Source organism: Zonotrichia albicollis, chromosome 1 (genome assembly GCF_047830755.1).
Source record: "Zonotrichia albicollis isolate bZonAlb1 chromosome 1, bZonAlb1.hap1, whole genome shotgun sequence".
Classification (NCBI taxonomy): Eukaryota; Metazoa; Chordata; class Aves; order Passeriformes; family Passerellidae; genus Zonotrichia; species Zonotrichia albicollis.
The window spans coordinates 135,557,979-135,578,964 of record NC_133819.1 but is presented as its reverse complement, the minus strand read 5'-3'; the positions used below and the strand labels follow the sequence as shown (position 1 = coordinate 135,578,964).

The 20,986-nt window shown below is 39.8% G+C and overlaps 1 protein-coding gene across 1 annotated transcript; it reads left to right on the top strand.

Moving 5' to 3' along the window:
- Window positions 1-297: 297 nt before the first annotated feature.
- OSGIN2 (oxidative stress induced growth inhibitor family member 2) lies at window positions 298-20,795 on the top strand. The gene is made up of 6 exons (XM_074555382.1): window positions 298-697; window positions 3,639-3,793; window positions 8,399-8,535; window positions 10,149-10,340; window positions 11,009-11,100; window positions 13,070-20,795. The coding sequence occupies exons 1-6, from the start codon at window positions 654-656 to the stop codon at window positions 14,115-14,117; spliced, it is 1,668 nt and encodes a 555-aa protein (XP_074411483.1). The 5' UTR covers window positions 298-653; the 3' UTR covers window positions 14,118-20,795.
- The last annotated feature ends 191 nt before the right edge of the window (window positions 20,796-20,986 follow it).

Sequence of the window (20,986 nt, the reverse complement as noted above, 5' to 3'; positions counted from 1 at the left end):
TTAACTGATCATATATGAAGCATATATTGTCCCGAAGAGGTGGCTGTTAGTCAAAAGGTGCGTCGTAAATTTTTTAATTGTTTGATTTCTGTCAACTCCTTCATGCGCGTCTCTCGAGAAACCCGATGGGGCACAGCAAGACGCTGCGGGCCGGGACCCTCCCTGAGGTGTGAGTCCCCTCAGGGACGGCAGCCCCCTCACGGAGCCGCCTCGCTCCGCTGCGCCGCCTTCCGCCGACGCTGCGCCCGTGCCGGGCCGGGGCTGCCGGTGCCGGGCCGGGGCTGCCGGTGCCGGGCCGGGGCTGCCCGAGCCGGGCCGGGGCTGCCCGCCCTCCCCGGGGGAGGCAGTGCAGCCGGCATCCTCCTGCGGGAGCGGGGCCGCGGCAGCAGGGGGAAGCGGCACTCTCCTCTCCGCTCCCCTCCCCTCCGCTTGCTCTCCTCTCCTTTCTGCTCACCCCGCTCGTCCCTCCTCCCTGCCGGTGCTGGCGGCGGCTCCTCCTCCCGCGTGTGACCCGGTGCCGCATGTGAGCGGGGAGGAGGAGGAGGAGGGACCGCGCGGTGCGGATCCCACTGTGGCGGCGGCAGGAGGCGGAGCGGGAGCCGGCGTGCGGTGTCCCCCCGCAGCCTCATCGCTGGGCCCCGCCGGCGCTCCCCATGCCCGTGTGGTGCTGCCGCTGCTCCCTGGCCGATCACTTCAGGTGAGGCGGCGGCGGGGGGCGGTGGGGCGCCGCGGAGCCGGGCCGCGGGGCGGCGGGCGGCGGCGGTGCGGGCAGGACGGGGACACCGGCGGGGCTGCGGCCTCCGCGGGGCTGCGGCGGCGGGCGCGGCGCTGCCGACCCCGCACGGCCCCGCCGAGCAAGGGATGGCGGCGGCGGCGGCGGGGCCCGGACGGGCGCGCCGTGACCTTGGGCAGCGGCGGGGCGCAGCCGGGCCGGGGGCTGCCCGCGGCCGCTGATGCTCGGTGTCGCTCCGGGCTCGCAGCGCTGCACCGCCCGGCATGCCGGCCCCCAGGGGCTCCGCTCCGCCCGCGTACCTGAACGAAATCCAACAGTCTGGCAGTGGTGAATTCTCTTCTCGAAGTGTCAGGTTGAGACCAAATTCAGATTCCTTTTATATAACGAGTTTTCTGTTAACCGCCCACCACAGTCCGTTTCTTTATTTCTTTTTTTTTTTTTTCCTGAAAGTACGCAGTGTATTCTAGCATCTTTCAGAACAGCTACCTGGAAAAGGTACCATTTATTTTAATAACCTGCAACAAATCACGAGTTGTTAACAAATTATTATTACTAGCTTTTTCAAATGGGAGAAAAACTGTTATGTGTATGTTGCATTTTTTCTCGTAATGGGTTAAAAAAAAAAAAAAAAAGGCAAAACCGTGAAGGCACATTTTTGCATATGTTTAGAATCTGCCTATTAACAGAATGTAATTCCCCAGGTTCTTTGAGTGACCAGTATAAGATAAATTAGGCTCTAGTGTTGGAACTGACTCATCTTGTGCCCGCTTGCATGTCTGCAGGACTAGAGCCGTAGATGATTGTGCCAAGTCCCCACCACTGCAAAGCTGTCTACTGTGAGTTTTATCGAGATGAAAGCTGCTGGTGCTTGGTGGCTTTCAGTGCTGCTCAGAGGTTAGGAAGGTGGTAGCCCCTGACTTCAGATCTTGCTAGGTTCTGGTATGATGTTCTTGCAAAGGAAGAACTGACAACACTCCTTCGTGTGCTCTGCATTTTGTGTGCAGGTATTCGGTGCAAAGATACTGCAAGAAACTGCACATTGTGTGCAGATGTTCCTGTGCAAAATCACCATTTTGGTAATTTGTCATAAACTAAGCTGCATAGAAGCAACATTTTTATTGTTAGAAGATTCTTCTGTAGCCTATAGCATTGTGCAGATATCTCTTAAAAGAAGTTTTGAAATGTTTCTTTCGGTTTTATGATATCAAGCACAGCAAGTATAGTGAAGCCACACTAGAGCATGCATGCTCCCCTTAAGCCTGTCTTTTGCAAAACATAAGGTAGTATTGGCTTTGTCAACTTTGAGCAAAGGCTGGAAAATTAAACAGTCTACCTGCTCCTTTCTAAAAGCAGAGGTGAAAAAATCAGTATGATTATTAGATAGCCCCTCTCTGACTGCTTGTCTTCATCTAACTCATGCTGTTTGGATGTTAGGTGTCTGCAAGAGCTAATGTGCAGCTGTAATCAAACAATAAGCAAGTAATTTGCCTTTTTTTTTTTTTTGCTTTTTTTTTCTGTTGTTCTGCAGGGAATAGTGATATGAAGTACTTTCCAAAATAAATGCAACCTCAGAATACCTCCTCACCCTTTTTAACAATGCCGTCAGAGAGATGTGTTACAGATTGTGCTACTGCTGTTGTTACTGCACGGCTCTGTCTCCAGTTTACTTCAGACTTCCCCACCGAGGAAGAGCTTTTGAAACAGAATCTTGGGTGCTGTGGGAGTTGAGGCAGTACATGGCACTGGCTTCTTGAAGGCCCAGGGAATTGGATCAGCATCTTACAGTTTTGATCCTGTGTAGAAAATGATTGCTGAAATGCTAGAATAGCTTTAAGATATGCAAAGTCTTAGGAAATAGATGAGTACTTTTATTTATTATTGATAATTACCATGTTTAGAAATTTTTTTAGAAATTTTTCTTAAAAATATCCCCTTGTTGATACAGATATTTTTGATTAAAAATTTGTTGTCCTTACTTTACAAAAGACTTGACAAAATAACTGCATTAACAGACTGTTTTAATTTGACTCTGTCTTTCTAGCTAGACTGATAGTTTGTGTGCTGCTTCAATGACCTGGAAAGGTTTCAGAAAGGACTCCTAAATCATTAAATAGAAAATGTTATAAAACAAGTCTTTGTATTCTAGAAGCACATTTACATGGTGAAGAGTTACAAGAGAAACTTAAATGCATTTTTCAGAGGAAGAACTAAAAAGTCTAGAAAAATGGCCAGTGGTGAAAGCAGTCTGCTGTGCAGGAGCTGACCTGACTACATGGCAATTCCTTCTGTAAAAACTTTTAATGGTGGTCGGATGGGTTATGTCTAGAGCTTAAAGGGATCACTTCACAGGGATCCATCCTCACACCACTTCCAAGTTCAACCAGCCTCACTTCTCTCTGGATGGAAATTGTTGAGGTGAAGTCCTGTGTGCTGCTCGGGCGGCAGGAAGGGATATGAACGCTGCTGTTGCGCCTTAGCTGCTCCTTCAGGCTTTGTCTGGCCTTAATGTTGTTAATTGGCTAGGCAGTGTGTATCTCCTGATTTGATAAGGATAATGAGGAATGAGTTCTACTGTGTGTGGGATCAAAATAATGCTTGTGGCTATACTTTGGCTTTGTATAAACTGAGATTAGAAATCTGCACTTCTGCAGAGCCATCTGTGCTTTTTTGTTATCCTTCTGTAGACTTGCTAGGAGTAAGTAGTTTTAAAAAATCTTCTGTTAGAAAAGCTGTGCTGAAGAGTAAAATTGTGTAGATTGGGTAAAACATATCTGTTTTGGTCTCAATTTCACCAGTTTCGTAGCTTTTAAAGTAAAACATCAAAAGTGACTATTTTTGAAGAGACTGTTCTGCCAACAGTTCACTGTTTCATTTTAGTTTTCTCCCATCTGTCCTTCTTAATTAGAACTTACAGCGGCACTGAAACCGAAGGACAGCTTTTGAATTCCTTTGTTCAGTACTTTGGTGACAGCCTTGGGAGGAAGATTAAAAGAATGCCTTTAATTGAAGAAACTGTTCTGCCTGGGGACTCCCTTCTTACCCTGCCTGTAGTAATAATAGGTGAGTTTTTTCCCTTTTTAAAGATTCACTGCAATTGCCTTTATCGACCTGCTGCATGAAATAGTTTCTCAATAAATAACTAATGCTTAGAACCCTTACAGTGAAGATCTTTATTAGAGTAATACAGTTGTTATAATTAACAACAGTAGAATTATATTATGTTAAGGGACTTGTTGGAGTATATTTGAATTTGAATTGTGCTTTGAAAAAATCAGCTGTGTTATTTGACAGCAGATATGGGAGTATTAACAGAAGAACTGTATTGATTCTAGTGTTGATAACATAGGTTTTGATTAATGTGATGTGTCTATTTCTGTATGCATGGAGGTTGTCAATGATACACCAGTAGAAATCTGTGGGGTCATGTGGAAGAGTGAAAAACATAATGCATGCTCTGTGTTGGTTAGGTGCTAACCTCTCATTATTTGCCTTTTTCTCGATTGCATCAATCACTAATATCTAAATATTCTCCTATTTTTTCCAAAATGAATCCAGCTCAATTCAGCTAGTTTAAAATAATAAATTGTAGTCTTGATTGAGGACTTAAGGGCTTGTACTTGTAAAATGACAGGGTAACAGAGGGAGGAGGCTCCACAGGTACACGACTTAATTGGGAGTGCCAGCGTAATGTGTATTGGGCCAAGGTTTTTCAACAACAGCTGGTCACCAGCTCATTCTGGCCATGGCTTCATGAGCAGATAAAGAAAAGATTTGAAGTAAAGAAGGTTTTCAATAATCTAGTCCAAAGCTGTTGGGACTAGAGCAAGTACCTACCTGTAAAGAAGCAAAGATTTTGGAGATTGATGTTGCAATATAATTGTGTTCACAGTGTCTCCACAAATTCAAAGACTCCTGTTTGCACAGTGCCTGTTCTCAAAGCTCTCTTTATGATAGTTTAAAATAGTGCCCATGGAGCAGACTGAGGTGTGTGTGACAGACGTAAATCACTTGATGAATTCTGCATGACAGTTGAAGAGAACAGTGTCCTGGCATTTTGTCAGCCTTAATATAGGTTTGTCATATGGTTTATAATTCAGTTTCCACTGTTTAGTTTTGCAAATATACATTATGCAAATACCTGTGCTCAATACTTGGTTTGTCTAGAGCACCTTTCTAAGTGCTGACACCAAACACAGCTGCCTTGACCACTTCTCCATCATCCAAATGCTTCCTCACAGATATATTTGAGACACCTTGCAAGCTGATCTCCACTGACAGCCTATAATCACTGAAGCCTTCAAAGGGATCTAAAATGATTTGATAATGTAGTAGAGGAGTATGAAAATAGTTGTCACCCCCCCTGCCCCCCCGTGTATGAACGCACTCTCTACTGACTTAGTAACTTCTGTGCAGTGCCTGTGTTGGGAAGAAACAGGTACATTCTTCGGGGTTCAACAATTTCATGCTGAAACTCTTAAGTTTAGAACGTGTTCTGTGCTAAACATTTTCATCTTTTGCACCAGTTTTGATCATTACTATGTGGAATGTTGTCACTTCCTAGCCAAATAACAAGGCTGTTATGATATCTAAAGTTGAATATTTGCTTTAAATTTAGACACATAGTGTAAAGGTGATTGTGTGCTGTTGATCAAGAGAAGATTTTGCTGATATTCAAACAAAGTTCTAGCTACTTCTTAAATGAACAGGGCCATGAGGTTTCTGATTATATTGTTGTACAACTAAAGTTTGTGTAATAGTAGTGTCTCCTGATTGCAGTCAGAGGTCTTATCAGAGACAAGATAAATAAATGTGTAAATAAAAATAAAATTTGTCATTTCAAAAAGATTTTTTTCTCTTTTTCCCAAGAATTTCTGAGAAAACCATAGCAAGTCTAATTGCAGACCTTGCAGCTGAACATTCATTCTGTGTGTTCTTAACAGCATATCCTCAAGGGATTTCCTTTTCCTTGGGTTCAGTCTGCTTAAAGAATAGGAACTGGGTTTGGATCAGCTCTCTGGGTGGTCGCAGAAAAGTTCAGGAACTCAGTGACAGTAATTCACCTTAACATCACAGAATGACTGGTTTGGAAGGGACCTTCAAGATCATCGAGTCCAACCCAGCCCCAACACCTCAACTAAATCATGGCACTGAGTGCCACATCCAGTCTTTTATTAAGCACATCCTGGGATGGTGACTCCAACACCTCCCTGGGCTGGCCATCCCAGTACTTTATCACTGTTTCCATGATATCACTTTTTGCTAGTATCCAACATAAATTTCCCTTGGTGCAGCTTTAGACTGTGTCCTCTGGTTCTGCCTGGTGAAACAGACCAACCCCCACCTGACTACAGCTGCCTTTCAGGCAGTTGTGGAAAGTGATAAGGTCACCTCTGAGTCTCCTTTTCTCCTGGCTAAACAACCCCAGCTCCCTCAGTCGTTCCTCACAGGGTTTGTGTTCCAAGCCCCTCAGCAGCCTTGTTGCCACCTCTGAACACGCTCAAGTGTCTCAACGTCCTTCCCAAACTGAGGGGCCAGAGCTGGACACAGCACTCAAGGTGCAGCCCCACCAGTGCCAGTACAGGGGAGGAATGACCTCTCTGCTCCTGCTGGCCACACTGCTCCTGATACAGGCCAGGATGCCCTTGGCCATCAGGGCACACTGCTGGACTTGATCTCAACAAATTTCCATTCAGAAAGAAGTGAGGCTGGTTGAACTTGGCAGTGGTGTGAGGATGGATCCTTGTGATCTCTTTAAGCCCTAGACATAACCTATCCATCCCATCCTCAGTAATTTCCTTGGGCCTTGCCAGTCTTTGTTTGGGTGACATTTGTTAACCATTTCCTTCTTGTAGCCTTATCCAGTAGGAATGCTCTTTAGCATGGCATCTTTGGCTATGGCACACATTTTCCTCTTTCCATTGTGGATGAGCTTTTTTTATATCCCAGTGGGAAAATAAAGCTAGCTGTGTAATTGTAAAAACATTAAAAAATCTTTACTGTATTCAAGTTATAATTCTAAAAACAGTTAATAATTTAATCATTGAAATGCTTGTGAACCACTATGATTAAAGTGTTTTCATCAATTCATTTGATTTTGTTATGGATAGTTTCTCTGTATTGCTGCAGTTCTCTTACGTCTATCTCATGGCAAATGGGTGACAGTAGGTGTTTGAATCTTCTTTAAGCTTTAAATTCCTGGACTGAATCACATCCAGCTATCTTATGTTGATCTGTTTGTTGGAGGGCAGAACAGTGTGAGAGTAAGGAGGAAGTTTTTCACTGTCTTTAGATTCTTTAGGTGATTTCCTGTAGCCTGTGGCTGTGACCAGTCTATGCACAGCATTGTAATAAAGTATGGGATATTCTGCCCCTGGGGACCAGGTGAGTACAGCCTGGTGAAAGAGGAAAAAGAGATCCAGTGTATGAAGAACCTGGGAATGAACAGGGCCTCAGCGAAGTAATGGAGGATTTAGGACTGAGGAATCAGGAAAGGGAGAAGAGACAAGCATTGGAGAAATGGAATTGTTAAAATTGTGTGTGCAAAGGGTGATGGGGAAGAGTAAATGACCTGTGAATTCTTGACATCAAGAGATGAAGTAAGAATAAATATCAAACAATGCCTGCTATATTAAAGTATGAATGAATTAGTAACTTAAACCCAGAATTTGCAGTGTGTGCTAAATACCATGTGTCCAAGCAAAGACTATGTACTGACAAGTGGCTCATTAGGAGAACACTGTGCTTTTCATTCAATTAATGAGTAAGAGAAGCTATAGAAATAACAACACATACCACATATTCAAATTTTGTATCATAGCACATACTTTTCTGATTTCACTTTCTGTAACTTTTGATGTCTGACTTTGCAACATGAATGTTACTTTTCTATTTGCATGTGGTAAATATGGTCCCCTGCTTTGTTTAATACTGTCAAATAAATAGAAATGTTTACCTTATGGTAATGTTTTGGTCCCATCTATCTCATACTTTTAATAACATTTTTAAAATAATTGTCTATTAAAATTGAAAATGCTACAAAGCTGGTAAAGGTGTTTGACTTGATACTCTTCCTGAGTAATGAATGTAGACTTACATGAGCTGCATGTTCTCTACCACTTACCCACAGGAGGCCTGTGGTCACTTAGCTTTTATGTTGCTGTTTTGCACTGTCTGTAACTTCTATTCTGACTTTCAGTCTTAAGTTTTCTGCTTGTCTTCCCTTTATTTTATGGACAGACCTGAAGAGAATATAATCCAGATTGTCTTTCTGCTCTGCGTTGTACAGTGCCTGTGGGAATGCAAAGTTGTGAGATGACAATAATATTCAGCTATCACTGTGACTGACGGGCAGACCATTATCTGTCAGGCCATTTTCACACAGTAGTGAGTTTGACATAGTAAATTAGGGAACTTCTTTATATGCATTTTGCTTCCTGTAAAAGTCACACATTTGTTTCTCTTTAACTGAAAAAAACTTTGCTCTCTGTATTTGGAGAATGGTCCTATAAAAAGCTCTATTTTACTGGAAAGTTTATAAGCTGCTTTGAAATCAAGACAATCTGGCATTATACTACTTCAGTATTGTTTTGTTGCTGTATATTTAGTGATTAACAAACTGTAGATGATAAACATTTTTACTAAAGCAGTAAATTTTTTCTTTAATAGGAAATGGACCTTCAGGAATTTGCCTTTCTTACCTGCTCTCTGGATACAGGCCGTATTTGTCTCCTGAGGCTATACACCCAAACCCCATTCTACATACAAAGTTAGAAGAAGCTCGACATCTTTCCATTGTTGACCAAGTAAGCTTTGGTTGCATTCTTGTCTAGCTCTTTTCCTATTGCAAGCAATAGTGCATTAATAAGTTACTTTGTTATTCTGTTAATTTAAATAGAGTCAATTAATGGCCATTAGATCCAACCCTAGGCTGTGTAGTGTTGTTTGTGGCTCTTGAAGGCTTTTAGTTTGTGGTGTCTTTTGGTTTTACTGCTTTTTGTTGTGTTCTTACTTCTTGCCAGGAGTGTCTAAAGTGTGACTCGGTCTGTGGCTGATGCAGGAATTCCAGTTGTCACGTGTGGGATGTTTGGGCACTATCACCAAGGAACACGTGCTACTAACATACATAAAGTACACGTAGCTCAAGTTAAAATATTCTTAAATACTACAATTCTTACTAAGATTTCATTTTTAGTTGTACTGGGCACATATATTCTCTATAAACACAATCCATTTTTCTTTTTGGAACAGTATACATCTTTCAGTGTTTGTGTTGTATTGACAGTTGCTCTTGTGCTTTTGTTGTTACCCATGTACATGTCCAGTTTTTCTGTCTGATTTGATTAGTTAAATCTTCTCCAGCATTTTTCTTTCCACTTGTCCATTGGTTTGCCATCTTAACACTGTTTTCCACTCACCTCATTGTACTCCTGATGGATTACTGACAATGTTATCGTTGTGTTGCCTTTGTGACTAATTTATTAGAAATACAAACAGGGATTTATATCTGTAGGGAGTAAATAGGAGTTTGTTTGGCTTTGGATTTTGGAGGGCATTTTTATTTCAGTGCTGTGCTATTTGCATGTGATGTTTACCCTAGGTCTCAAGGGCTTTTTCTTTTGCAGGAGAGTAAGTTGCCTAAGTTTTGGCTACAGATGTTTCATGTACTTCATCTTCTCCCAACCCCCTAATATTTTGACTAATTAGGAGGCTAAGCTATATTGACTTTGTCGGCAAAAATTGGTCTCATGTCCAGTTCTTTCTTCAAATCTCTATTTTCTCTTCAAATATTTGCCATTGTATAATTTTTGCAATTATTAGAACAAGACTGGTTAATAGATCTGAAATGTGAACTTTACAAAGTTCTAGAAATTTTTCTCAATGTTAACTGGTGTGTAAAATAATCCTAGTTTTACTTTTTAAAAATAATGGTAATTTTATCTTCATTATTTTGAGATATAATACAGTTAGTTTGGAACAAGCTAAGAGCTGTCAAAAGAGCCTTTTCTACTTGATGTTTAAAGCTTAATGTTTTTAGATTCCAATTTTGCTTTATCAAAATGGGACTTCTAGAAATATTAGCAGTCCTTTGTTAAAAGAAGTCTGTTGTATATAAATATAGATGTTACTAAGTTGCTCTGATCTCTGTTTGTCCACATACTTCTTTGTTCTGCAAATACTGACTTGCCCCAGAATTACTGTTATTAACATGTAATTTTAAAATGAGTGAGATGTACTCTTCAGAGTTACAAAGAACTGAATCATAGCAGTTATTTCTGAAAAGTGTTTTGATTGAATCTCTGCATGAAATAACCTTTACCTGAAATGTAATTTGAGTTGTGTTTTCTGTTGCGATTCAACTTCTGCACATCAGAGTAGCATGATGAACGTGAAAAGTTTAAAATTTGTCGTCCTTCAGGATCTGGAGTACCTGTCAGAAGGGCTGGAAGGACGCTCCTCAAACCCAGTTGCAGTGCTTTTTGATACCTTGCTTCACCCGGATGCTGACTTTGGCTATGACTACCCGCCTGTTCTGCACTGGAAGTTGGAACAGCATCATTACATTCCCCACATAGTGCTTGGAAAAGGACCACCTGGAGGGGCCTGGCATGTGAGTAAAAGTTGCATCTCACTCCTAGAGGAACTTGATAACTTTATGTTTTGGGATCTTTCTTACTGCCTTACTCTAGAGCTGTTTTAAATGGTAGTGCCAGTTGCAGTTTCAGCTGCTCCTTAGCAAAGCCCAGGTAAGTGTGGGATATGAGAAAGGAAGGAAGAAGTTGCCCTTTACTTGGGTGTTTGTGACCATGAGTGCTGTCTTATATTACCAGGTTTTTTGTTAGTTCACATTTAATGTATTATAATGTAGAGTATTTTCTATAATTATTTTTGTCTGCATTGTTTCCAGGTGCTTTTATACACAATCTTAAATTTGATGTCTTTATATGATGCTGCTTTCACATGTTTTGTGTTTCCTTCCTTTTTTGTATTTCAAATAACTCGCTTTTAGTTTTCCTTTCATATGCTCTCTCTTCACCTTTATTAGCTCATGTGATTGCTTATTATCTAAGTGTAACACAGAAATAGTTCTTCAGTTCTTCATTTAATGTCCTGGTTTTATGCTGTATTCTGGTATTTTGTTGCTCTAAATGGGTACAATTAGAAGAGCTTCACTGCTTTTTAAATTTGAATATTTTTTTTTAAACTTACATTTTACATTTGAATTGAGAGTTGAATTTGAAATGTGTCTGATGATGCATTTTCATATTTTCTCCATAGTCCATGGAGGGCTCTATGCTAACCATCAGTTTTGGAGACTGGATGGAATTGCCTGGCCTCAGCTTTAAGGAGTGGGCAGCTAGCAAACGCAGGTAAAGATACTGCAGAATCTACTTGGGAATCCTAATGGCCATAAAAATCCAGATAACTGGAAAATATTCAGGCTTCACTGTTCACAGGAGGGCTTCTTGTTTAGTTTATTAAATTGTTTGATGGTTCTGGAAATTCTTCTGCTGTGTGTATTCTGATGCAAATAAAATGGACAATGGTCAGGCAGAATAGTTGCTGGTGAGTGCACTGAAAGCAAACGTACAGGCAACAGTGTGTTCCAGCAGCATTTCAGAAAGAGGCACTGGCTGAAAGCAGTTCTGATCAGAGGTGAGGGAAGATGGAGGAAGGAATTTCAAATCCACTGAAGGAGGTATTGCAAGTTCCTCTTTCAACACCAGTGCAGCTGAAGTTGCTGCGCACACCAGCTTCCTTGCAATTCAGGAAGTTATGTATTTCAGCATTTGCTTTTACAGGCAAAGCTGCAGCATCTGAAATCTATAAATTTTAATTTTAAGAGAATAATTCAGTGTTTCTGTGTTAATTTGTAGCAATAAGTTTCTTGAAAAAACTTGAGAAGAAGAGTTAATCTTATGCAAGTTCACTGGTTTTACTTCAGTTTGTAAAGGTCTGTGTCAGCAGATGAACCTAGATGAACTCTACATGAGCTTTTTCTAAAATTTTAATTTTTTTCACTTTGTTCTAGCAATATTAAAGGAAGTTAGTTTTGTACCATGTATGGGAAAAGAAGAAGTGCAGTTACTTGAGCATATGTCTTTAAGGGCAGACTGTTATTCATTTCAGGACAACCCTTGAAGTGAGGAAACTCTAGCTTTGTTCTTTAATCCTTTTCTTAGATAACCACAGCAATCTTGCCTCCTTGCCTAACTGAAATCCCATAAGCTGCTTATTATCTGAAGCTATGTATTATAGTTTTCAACAATGCTAAAACCAGGAATGCTGGCCTGTTACACTACAATTAAACAAGCTTATTTAAAAGGATTGATGATGATGTAAAATTAGTTATGTAGAATAGTTTCCTAAGTTTCCTTGCAAGAGGTGTCACACTGTCACATTATTCTCTTCCTATAAATATCTCATGAGGATTTCCAGAGTAGTAACCTGAGCATTTAAAAGAACATGTGCTATTACATTGTTAGTCCAAGAAAATTAGTAGCCTGATTACTTGTAAATATGATTTTAAGTGTAATTTAGTGGCAATCCTGATGTTCACTACAGTTTGTTTTGCCCTTTTCCTAGAGCTTACTTCTAACGAAGCAGCAAAATTCATGCAACTGTTCTGAATAATTACACTGTCAGCTATTTTTCCTATAAATGAGACTGCAATAATCACGAGAAAAGCACAGATGTAATAGCAGGGTTGCAGTGCATAAATGGTTTTTATTGAACACTTGAACCTCACAATCCTGTTTACATAGTTGCATTAACGCTCTGTGTCATGTTTGCTTTGCTCATTCATGTGACATGGAACTACTTCATTTGATACTTAGTGAACTTAACCGTACCCAAGGGAGAGGTCTTTTGTAAAGTATAATGACTACTTGGTTCCAGTAACATATTGAACCAAGAGTTTCAAAATTAGCACTTAACTATGACATTTAATTATTTAGATCGTTACTAAGTGTATTCTCATGGGGTACAAGTTTAGCCACTACTGTATTGTTGATAGTTGTGATGTTGAACTTTGTAAAACACTTCCATATGGAGCTGCTATGATACTCCAGAGCTTTGTTACACCTAATTTCTTAATCACCATAGCAATTTATGTTGTATAAGCACTTAAAACTGTATTTAAAAAGTTGGCTGGTCTTGTGTATCAGGAAACAAGAGAACAAATAAGTCAAATGCCTTGAAAGATGCTGAACTGAGTGTCATTTACACTGAGCAGATTCAGTCCTCATAAACTTGACCTGTCATGTGGTATAGCATGTCTGATATTCAAATTACCAATAAGGTCTATTTTTTAACCAGAACCATTCAATTTTCTTTCAGAAATATAAAGACTGATCGAGTAATGCCAGAGGAAATAGCTTGTTATTATAAACACTATGTTAAAGTCATGGGCCTCCAAAAGAATTTCAGAGACAATGTTTATATAACATCAGTGTCCAGGCTTTACCGAGAAAAGGATGATGAAGGTAGGAGTCACCAAAATGAAGATATTTCAACACAGCATTTGGAAATGGAAGATGGACAGAAATCACTTGTTAAGAGAAACTGGGAAGTCAGAGGTTATCAGCGAGCAACAGATGGCTCTCATGTGCCCTTCTGCCTCTTTGCTGAGAATGTGGCTCTTGCAACTGGAACCTTTGATTCTCCTGGCCGACTGCAAGTTGAAGGAGAAGACTTTCCTTTTGTCCTCCATTCCATGTCTGACTTCGGAGCCGCAATCAGCAAAGGAAAGTTACGTGGGAAGGCAGACCCTGTGTTGATTGTGGGTGCTGGACTAACAGCAGCTGATGCAGTGCTATGTGCCTATAACAACAACATCCCCGTAGTCCACGTGTTTCGTAGAAGAGTTACTGATACAAGCCTGATTTTCAAACAGTTACCTAAAAAGCTTTACCCTGAATACCATAAGGTCTATCACATGATGTGTACTCAGTCCCATACCGTGGACTCTAACCAACATTCTGCTTACACTAGTTTCCCTGAACACAATGTACTTTCCTTCAAGCCTGAGATGAAATGTGTTCTTCAGAGTGCCTCCGGACTGAAGAAAATTTTGAAGTTTTCTGTAGCCTTAGTTCTGATAGGTTCTCACCCAAATCTTTTCTTTTTAAAGGACCAAGGACATAGCATAGGTCATCACTCTAATCAGCCCATCACCTGCAAGGGGAATCCCATAGAGATTGATCCGTACACTTACGAATGCACTAAAGAAGCCAACCTCTTTGCTTTAGGGCCTCTGGTGGGAGACAACTTTGTACGGTTTTTAAAAGGAGGTGCACTGGGCATTGCACGATGCTTGGCTATAAGACAGAAGAAGAAACATGAATTGATTGAAAGTGGGGATGGAGGAGGTGAGGGGGTACCATAAACGAGACATTAGAAACTCTCACATCCAGGATTACAGATGTAGTCTTAACAGAAAACTCACTGGCAGCAAAAGTTGATAGCAGTCACATTTCTGTTGTGTACAAGTAACCTGCGCTTGTATTGCTTGGTAAAGGATATTATAATACTTCACTCCTTAAAAATACAAAAAATTGATCTGCTATTTCAACTGATCTCAACTGGAACTGCTTCCAGATAAACAGAAAATGAGACTAACTTATATTGGCCTGCCTGTCTGTCATCTCTTGCTCAACTACAAGAGCAGACTTCGTTTGTGAAAGGCAATGCCTACCAGAGTGATTTTACATTTTAGTGTCAAGTGTGACAAGAATGCTCTTACCATGCAATTGAAATAACTTCTAAAAGCAGAAAGCTTGTTTGTACAAAGTGATTCTTTGTCCCAAAGCAAATTTGGAGCCTTCTGCTTGAAACAAGGATTTTATTTATTTGCCACAGTAATACTTGGAATGAGCACTTAGTAAAATGGTTTCTACTGTAAGGACTTCTGTAAGCAAGAAGTATTCCTCAACAGTTTTAAATTATCCTGTTAATTGGAATAAAAGAATAAGCATTCCCATTTAATCTTTAATGATTTGACACAATCCATTAATGTTTCTTCACACTATGCCTGGACTTGGGTGAGTGCACAGACTAACATGAGATGTTTCCCTACAGTGACATGTACATTTCTGAGAATACGCATTAACATAAACAATAAAGTACTGATGTAAGTGCTCTTATTACAGTGTCAATATCATGAATATCTAGTGTACTACTGAAAAATTAGGTACATGAGAAAATTAAGGGGTTTTTGCTTCCAAGATCAGGAAGACTGAATGGGATCACTTTGCTGATGAAGGTGGGGTGGGTGATAGATACTCTCTCATTTGACTAAAAATGGGTTCTGTTTTTTTTTTTTTCTGGAGCAGCACATAATAGTAAAATATTTTAGCCTGCAGTTTTTGAAACTTAAGAAAGGTTTATATCTTACAGCCACCTGAAAAACCAACCAATTTCAAAGCAAACATGCAATAGTTCCTTTAAATCTTAAAGCTTTTAATGAAAGACAAAGACTTAACTTGTACCTACCTCTGAAAGCAAGTTTCATCTTTCCGCTCCATAATGTAAGACCAGAAATAACTAGATATCATTTTCTGGGTTTTACAGTAGTTAGTTCAACTAAACACACTGGTATTTACTGTCATGAGTTTATTTACTGTCAGGAGGTTAAGTTAGGAAAGTGAATTCCCACAACTCTCAGTAGACAAAAGTGATTGGTCTTGAATGTTTCTTTACCAATTTTTTCATTCGGGTCCAATATGATGGAAAAGGTGTTATTTTTCTGTTTGGGTTTTTTTTTGTTAAAGAATGTCGTGTTAGTTTCAAGTATTCTGTTTGCGTGATTAAAAATCTCCATATTGAACTTCAGCAGATTTTAAAAAGGAAGTTAGGCTTTGTGAAACTGCTAGTGGTTGCTGGTTTCCCAACTGCCTTAACTTGCATAAATGGTAGATAGCTATATTCAATAAATGCCTGTTTTCTGTGCCTACTGAATTACAGCGTTCTGTGGCTACTGCAGATCTTTATGCATCTGAGTAAGTTACTCAGGATTTGGACATAGAAGTTGAAAAGGTAAAGGATGCAAGGATTAAAGTTACTATTTTCAGTGAAAGTCCAAAATAATTTATTAAATTATGCTACTAATAATAATAAATTTTAGTCTAGAGCCACTGAACAGCATAAACACAAACGAAGGAGCTTTTCTATCAATTTCTGCATTGCCCACATGGTTGGCTTTAGCCATGCATTGTCAGTACTAGTTAAGGTACTTCTTTATACTGATATTGAGCTGATTTTAATTCCACTAAAGTCTAAGCTTGTTTTCTTCATATTTTAATTGCAATTCTTCAATTTGCCTTCTCTGGAAGAAACTCTGTATATAGAAACCAATTCTAAACATGTGATACCTAATAATTTTAACTAAGTGCTAAATACTTGATGATAGAATTTTATTGCAGTTTAGGTATTGGGAATACATTTGCACTGTGACTAAATTCCTGCAGTTTTGTGTCAGTATTAATGTCCAAATACAACACATGGCATGTTACTGCTTTTTCATAAATCACAGGAGACATTTAAAATGCCAGCAAAGAAAAAAGATTTACTTAGCAGTTATTTTGCAAAATGGGGAAAAAACCTTCAGCTCCTTTTTGAGCTTCAGCTGCTGCAGCTACTCACAAGCTGTGTGTTGTAGTGACAGTTTTGTAGCAGAGATCTTTGACCTATTCTTACTCAAGTATCTTTCACTGCAGTCTTACAGCACCTTGAGGTTTAACTGCTTTTTTTTTTCCATCAATCATGCCAGTATTTTTGAGATAAAAAGTTGCCTGTGAGACCCCCTAGTTGGGCAGAGAAAACTCAGTGGGTCATGTTTATTAAGCCAGTGTAAAAATACTTTTTTCAACCAAAGTTTGCTGAAAGATCATCTTGTGTCTTCTAGGAATTGCTAGATTTCAAGTTGTACCTAGACTTTTTTAATTTTTGCTTTTCTGATTTTGAGAGAAATTTCTGTTTCTCTCCTGTTTAGTATTTTGAGGAACTAGGTGATAGAGAAGTTTGGGCTTTACCTTAAGATAGTTTTACCTACTGCATTTATTGTGAATTAGATGTTGGCACTGAATAGTTGTCTTTTGGGGAAACACCTTGTTTCTCAGATTAAAAAAAAGCCCAAACATTTGAATTTCTTGTGTAATATAATAATTTACAGAAGGAAGAGTGTTTCTTTCAGCTCTTCTTTCATTGAGAACAATAAACTTTTAAACATTGTGTATTATAAAAGGGTACTTCGTACTTAAGATTTATCATGAAAATGCAGACAGGAAGAAAATAATTTTTAGCTGAAGTAAGCTAATTTGGATTTACAGAATTTTTAAAGCTGTCTTAACTCTTACTGTGTATTTTCTAATAGGGTAATGGAAAAACAGCTTTTATGTTTGGATTTGGTTCTTAATGCTGTGAATGTGTCTTCCAGTTAAATTATTGCTAAGAGTATTTCAAGTGTCCAGATGCTGAACTGGGAGTAAGATTTCTCCCACTAGATTTTGCTAACAATCTGACTCTTTCCAGTACTTCTTCTGACTGAATTGCACTTAAAATTTTTTCCACACAGGAGTGAGCCTAAGTTTCACCCAAGTGAGTAAACACAGGAATCCTTTCTGCAAGTAATCCAGAGAGAGTGGTGACAACACCACTGGATTCTTCTCTCTCTCAGGAAAGTGCTTTCTTGGATGAGAAGCGTGAGCTTGCCAGTGACTGCATGAAAAGAATATGGCTCCCCAGTGGTTATGCACTGAGAAAGGGACACCAAAGTGTATCCCACAGCTCTAGGTCCCTTGTCCTCAGCCCTTGGGGAATTCTTGTATTTACTTCTGGCCTGGTGGATGTAGGCAACTTCTTTTTAATAATTTCATAGAGTGATGTTTGCATAATGAAAAATACTCATTTTGTAGAAGGAGGTGGCTATAGCTTCTTTCTCTCGCAACTCAAGAACTGAAAAGAAAGCTAGAGCCAGAAGTTGAGTGAAAAAGAGAATGAAAGGGAGTAAAATTTGCAAACTTGTAGTGAGTCTTCACAGCTGACAAGTGATGCCGAGTGAGGGGTGATGGGAGGAAAGCAGTGAGGAACGTGCAGTAGGAAGTGGAGGTGTACAGGTGCTGAAGTGCCAGTGGGGGGTGTCCCCCCTCCTGGGGGAGATGTGGGGCTGTGACAAGAGCTCTGCACAGGAGCTGCTCCTCCAACACCCACCTGGGATTTGTAACGTGTGTGAGAAATTGTCTTTGCTGACAAAGCTGTAGGACTGGATCAGCGACGTGGGGTGCCAAGAGATCAGGCTGTGTTACTCTGCTACCATATTTTCTACTTCTGAGAAGCAAGCAAGTATATTTTGTAATAGCAGGATCCTGACAGTGCTCCCAGACATTTCTAAACAGGAAGAGGTAGCACACATAGGCTTTAAAGGCAGCTGATTTTATTACTGTCAATACAGTAATGATTTAATTTTGAGTAAGTTAGGGAACCAAAAATGCCAAAAGGTTTATACTGTTACATCTTAATTTAGATAATCTATTAGAACGTTACAATAACAATGTTCTGTCATAATTTTTCAGTTCTTATTTTAGAGTGAGAGCAAGCCAGGAGCATTCAAGAGATGCGAGAGCTTGTGTAAATATTTTCCCCATTTCTCCTTGCCCAACCTGAAAGAAAAGTCTTGTTTGAAATAACTATAACGGTTGATTTTACTCAGCAGAAAGAATGGAAATTGAAGCATCTTCGACAGAAAAAGAAAGGCTTTGGTGACATTAGGGGCATTGGGGGTACAAAGCTGAAGTAAGGAATTATAAATAGCTCTTTTTCTGAAACAGAGTGTATTTTTGGGAATATGGCATGCTGGGAGTTTCATTTTAATTTATTTTTGAAGCTTGAATTACATGGAGAATTGTGTGGTCAAGGATGAATTTGGTCTAAGGAACAAGGATTATAGGCAAGGGGAAAAGCATTTCTAGTGTTATTTAGTAGCTGTAGTGAATCTAATTGCTATATTAAAGATGGTTTTGTCTACAGACAGTAGAACATTTCAGCTCAAACATACCTTGAACTTGGGTTCATATTATACCTGTCTGCATGTTAGGTAATTTTCTAACTGATAATTTTGTACTTTCAGGGCATCATAAACCAACTCTTAAAACCTAGGTGTAAGTAGTAGTCATCAAAACCAGGAAACAACTTGTTCTGAAGACTAAGTAACTAATTTGCACCTTCCTCCTCCCTCTCTTTATTCTGAGATCACTGGCAGTAAGTGCCAGCCTACAGTGGATGCTTCAATAAACTGTCCCTAGACACCCTCTGTGGACTTACATGCCAGCATAAAGAAAATTAACAACTAGGTTTGCTATGTATTCACAAAATCCTATAGAATCCTGGCATTTTTTAGGTTGTCCTTTAACTAGGTAAACGAGTATTTTTCATTGGTTTGGATGCTAGGACCAGCTGCTGTGTGAACAGTGAGCTATTGTTTGAGAACTGATCCTGCTACCTTACATCTCCCTGGCACAATTACTGAGTCAATACTCTGACCTTGGCCATTTCTGTTAGACCTGCTATGCTGGAATTCCAGTTTGAAATTACATAAAGGACTGTATTCATCTACCTATGTTTGCTCACACACAATGCACCTGGACTTGGAGATATGTGTAAATATAATTTGTTTGTGTGTGGCAGTGCCAGTTTTCATCTTTTGCTGGAGTATGCTTGCATCATACTTATTTTTATGATGAGCAATATAAACGCATACAGAACATTTTCAGTAAGCAACTTGTGAGAAAAACCTCTCTTTTGATGATAAATATTCCTGTGGTTTGCATGCTAGGCATGTTTTATCTTAATTTGTGAAAACTGATTACAGACTGAAGACAAAAAACCAGTGTCACCTAGAAGTCAGTTATTTTAATTTTGAGAAGGAACTCAAGTCAAATGAAGGATCAAACTGCAGAGGAAAAAGCAGTCAGAGAGCTGCAGTGTTCAGAATGAGGGAGAAGTGTTTTGCATGGATCTGGTACTGAAACTAATGACTGACAGATTCCAGTAGTAAAAGCTGCAGAGCAGTAGGGGCAGAGTGCTAAAGCAAGTGGTAGAGAGAGTTGCTAGTCAGGGATATCTGTTATTGTGTAGCATTTTTGTAACTATCTCACTGGAATGTGATGATGATGGCAATCAAAGATTGGAAGAGGAAGGAATAATGGTACGGAAGAGAGAGGGTTAATTTTTTGGGCACATTTGTCTTGAATTCTAAGGAGATACCAGAACAACATCAACACAATTGGAATTTGAAAATCAAGCAAAAATCAGTTTGGGAATTTGTGAGTCAAACCAGATGTGGCCAAATGAGGATTGATTCAAGAAAGGGAAAAGAGCAAGAGAAGAGAGTGCAAGACTCCCTCCAGTTTAATGGGAGAGGGAGAGACAGGAAAAATATGGACTGAGAAATCATTTGTATGACATGGGCTGGAGCAAGATTGGGAGTGGGTTAGAGGTAGGTCTACAGTAGAAGCTTCGGCTGCTGTCTCAGGATTTAACGTGGAATCGCGCCTATCACACATCAGGAATGAAGGCAAGGAAGGAACTTGGCATTTCAGAGGAAGGTGATGGGGAGGTGGCTGGATGGAGGAGCTCAAGCTGACTGCAAACACAGTTTCCACATATAGGAATGGAATGACAAAGGAGAGGCCAGCCCTGACGCACAACTGCCACCACTCTGGGGAAGATGGGGGAGTTAAGGGAAGGAGAAAAAAGGACAGACTCAGAGATGTGAATGGACAGAAATAGAAATCACACTTCAACAGTGTGAATATCTCAGTTAACTGTCTTCTCCAAAAAAACCAAACCTGTGGCTTCCCCAGCTGATGTAGAAAATGGGAGGTCAGCTGAAATTGGTGTGAAGTAAACTGAAAATTAAACAGGTTTTTATGCAGGGATACAGCACCTATCCACAGTTTTAGTAGTACCTAGAGTGATTCAATCTGCTTTAAACTGTTTTCATCAGCTAAGCTGCTGAATGCAAGACTGTATGTTAAGAGCCTTGCTAATAAAAAGTTTATTTAGTTTATATATTGTGTGCATCTCCTTCCTGTAAGCAGCGTGAACAAAAATATTGCTACAAAAACATCCCAAACAAACCCTCAAACTCAGTTACACACAAAAAGTGTAAGAAATAAGATCTGAAGTTAATGTTTAGATGTATTTTTAAGGTGAAGAGCAGAATTTTGTCAAAAGGTGGGTATACTTGCAGACTGCGAG

What these genes read in the sequence shown, in the direction of transcription:
- OSGIN2 (XM_074555382.1), top strand. Translation starts at nt 654, where the DNA reads ATGCCCGTGTGGTGCTGCCGCTGCTCCCTGGCCGATCACTTCAG. An exon ending in CACCTGGAGGGGCCTGGCAT is followed by an intron (nt 10,341 to 11,008) that starts GTGAGTAAAAGT and finishes TTTTCTCCATAG; the next exon opens with TCCATGGAGGGCTCTATGCT. An exon ending in TGGGCAGCTAGCAAACGCAG is followed by an intron (nt 11,101 to 13,069) that starts GTAAAGATACTG and finishes ATTTTCTTTCAG; the next exon opens with AAATATAAAGACTGATCGAG.